This window comes from Miscanthus floridulus, chromosome 1 (genome assembly GCF_019320115.1).
Source record: "Miscanthus floridulus cultivar M001 chromosome 1, ASM1932011v1, whole genome shotgun sequence".
Taxonomy (NCBI): domain Eukaryota; kingdom Viridiplantae; phylum Streptophyta; class Magnoliopsida; order Poales; family Poaceae; genus Miscanthus; species Miscanthus floridulus.
The window spans coordinates 78604264-78607119 of NC_089580.1; the positions used below are offsets into that span (position 1 = coordinate 78604264).

Genomic DNA, 2856 nt, shown 5'->3' on the forward strand with positions numbered 1-2856 from the left:
CTTTTTATTGTTATTTTCTTTCAATCTGATGAAAGCAACTGTTGCTGTGGTAGCTTGCTTAACTAAAGCATATACAAGTGGTCCGCACATGCAAATAACATCGATCTTGGTGCGAAGAATATCTTATTTGACCAAATGTCTATGATGCAAAACCAAAGATGCAAGCTTATATATATATAAAACTATAAATGCATTGCATACCCGTGGAACATGGCTGATCTTAAAGGAGTCAAAGTTCCCTTTTAGCTGTGTCACTTCATTGCACAGCTCCTTCATGTTCTGGTTCCTGGTTTGCCAGACACCATTCACCTATTTAGGATAGAGAAGAACGTAAGCAGCAGCAGCAGCAACAACATTTTCTTCACACCATAATTCTCTGGTCAAATATTTATTCGGAGAGGGACTCTTCGCTTGAACTAGTTTCCAGAAGTCAACCGTTTTCAGCTTATTCTCGCTCACAGAATACTATTGAATCAACCGAAACCAGCTGGCTTAACGACCAGCCGAACTAACTAGTTTCCCTTCTTAAGCTTATGCTTTTATCGATTGCGCAATGAATGTAGTTCTCAAGAAAAGGCATAAATGATTCGACAGTCTAAATCGAGAGTACTTGTGCACATGTTCCTTACTCAATATAAAATTGCACAGAGAACAATGCAAAGACAACATTGACAACGTTATTTAGCTTTGCTCGTTACTGTATTTCTGTAGAGTGAAACAAGAGGCGCACTATCTATATTTTTAGGTAGAATAGTAAGTAAAGAAAAAACACATCTGTACAGGTTGCTCTTCTGCTAGTTTTTCCCAAATGCCTTTGCCTCTTTCCTTAAGCAGGATGACATGTCTATCATGACAAAACAGAGAAGCCAGACAGCCAAGTAAGGGATGAAGCTTTGATTACTTATAGTGAAAAGGCCATACCTGATTGCTGACAAGTTGAGAGTCCCCATATGCTTCAATACTCGTGAATCCATGATCACTCGCTTGTTTCAGTCCTCTGATCAGGGCCCGATACTCAGCAACATTATTAGTAGCGACACCAAGACCCTCATGAATCCGAGATACCTTCATGGTTATGTGACGACATCAGTGAACCCAGTGATAGATGGAGCAACCGCAAGAAATTTTTCAAGTGCAGTAAGTATTTGATTATACCACTCTACCATCTTCAGTCATAAGCACAGCTCCAGCACCTGCTTTTCCTGGGTTCCCTTTTGAAGCACCATCAAAATGAAGAATACCTTTACCCGCCATCTGAACAACCAGATAAGTGCAAAACCCAATATCAGCTTGTGCATGAAAATAAATATCATATATGATGGTAACTGGGAAGCATCACAAGACATGAATCTGAATCATGCAAATGCATAAAAACATGTAGCTAAGATAAATTAGTACTTGAGCCTTGAGTTGTAATTGTTTTCTATCACTACCATAAAGCTCTTTTAGCTAGAATCTTTTGTATGCAAGAATGCAGACTTAATTTGTCCACATGTAACACTTTCCCTCAACAGCACAAGGTGATATCATTTAGAAGGAATATAAAGGGTTGATAGCTTTGTTGTTCTACGTTCAGTTGTTGCCCTGTTCGATTTTGTGGTACTGACATTTTTCCCTCATAGAGATTATTAATGCACCAGCATTTTTTCTAAGGACAATGGAAAGTACACGGCACAAATAATATACATGAAATAAGAAGTCTCCGGAGGACAAGAAAATTACCAGGACTCAGAGCCTCAAAAGTAAAGGAAAAGTAGAAATCAGCCAACAAAAAGCCTGAAACCTAGATTTTGAACTAGCTTTCTTAAAGGACTGCAAATATCCCTCGGTCCCAAAATCTTCTCGAGAAGTCAATTTTTTTTTTTAATTTTGACCAATTATATACAAAAGAATATTAATATTTATACTAATACATAACTAGCATCATTAGATGGATCGTGAAATATATACTTTTATAATAAATAAACTTATTTAGAGATATAAATGTTGCATACGAACCTGGTTAGAGTTGAGAAAGTAAACTTTCAACAAAGACATGCGGTTTCATGTATAACCTAAAAAAAGGGGGACATTTTCCCAAATCTAAAATGCATCAAATCCGTTTTCATCTCCTATGAGGAATGCATGAACAGGCGAACCCCAAAAAACTTCAGTTTATATAGGAAAATAAGCCAAGCAACAAGTGTGCCATCAACTACGCTCGACCAGTGGATTCCCGTGCCGGAGAAGCAGGAAAGTCCAATCGAGAAAAAAATGGACGGAAAGTCCAACCAGTGGTTTAGGGTTTAGGGTTCGCAAGAAGAGCACCTAAGACGCCGCACGCGAATGGCGAATCCAAAGCTGGCAGTGCTAGAGAAAGATTTGGGTTTGATTGAGAACGGAGTAATCAATCAGGGCAAGGTAGGATCGCTCACCGGTTGGAGAGGCGCGGCGGACTCGGGAGCGTCGGTTGCTGCTTCGGCGCCTTGCTGGTTTTGGAGGGGGACGTGCGGGTTCGTTCGACTCCGGCCGGGATTTTATTGCTGGCGACTGGCGAGGTGGTTCGTGGTTAAAAAAAGTCACATTTACCGATTTACGTATGGCTGATGGGATGTGACACGCTTCTCGATCCTCCAAACAGCGCCTTGCTCAGAACCCGTCATCCCGTGCTTCTTTTTTCTCTTCCCTGTGTGGCTATTTTATTTTATTTTATTTTATTTTATTTTATTTTATTTTATTCTTATGCGTTCTGCTTATAAATCGAGAATTGATTCTATACGTTAGGATCATTTTAACAGGTGATGTTAAGGCGAGTCTAAGCGAGAGTTTTATTTGTATTTAATAGCTTCATGTATACACTTTTGATAACATGACAAC

General features: G+C 39.4%; 1 protein-coding gene across 1 annotated transcript; it reads right to left on the reverse strand.

Moving 5' to 3' along the window:
* Positions 1-69: 69 nt before the first annotated feature.
* Positions 70-2512, reverse strand: LOC136487770 (uncharacterized). The gene is made up of 4 exons (XM_066484883.1): positions 2415-2512; positions 1156-1254; positions 922-1065; positions 70-309 (listed from the first exon to the last, which is right to left on the reverse strand). Exons 2-4 carry the CDS (start codon positions 1252-1254, stop codon positions 124-126), a joined length of 429 nt encoding a protein of 142 aa, XP_066340980.1. The 5' UTR covers positions 2415-2512; the 3' UTR covers positions 70-123.
* Positions 2513-2856: the final 344 nt, after the last annotated feature.

What these genes read in the sequence shown, in the direction of transcription:
- LOC136487770 (XM_066484883.1), bottom strand. Translation starts at nt 1,254, where the DNA reads ATGGCGGGTAAAGGTATTCTTCATTTTGATGGTGCTTCAAAAGGGAAC. An exon ending in TGACTGAAGATGGTAGAGTG is followed by an intron (nt 1,066 to 1,155) that starts GTATAATCAAAT and finishes ATAACCATGAAG; the next exon opens with GTATCTCGGATTCATGAGGG. An exon ending in CTCAACTTGTCAGCAATCAG is followed by an intron (nt 310 to 921) that starts GTATGGCCTTTT and finishes TATCCTAAATAG; the next exon opens with GTGAATGGTGTCTGGCAAAC.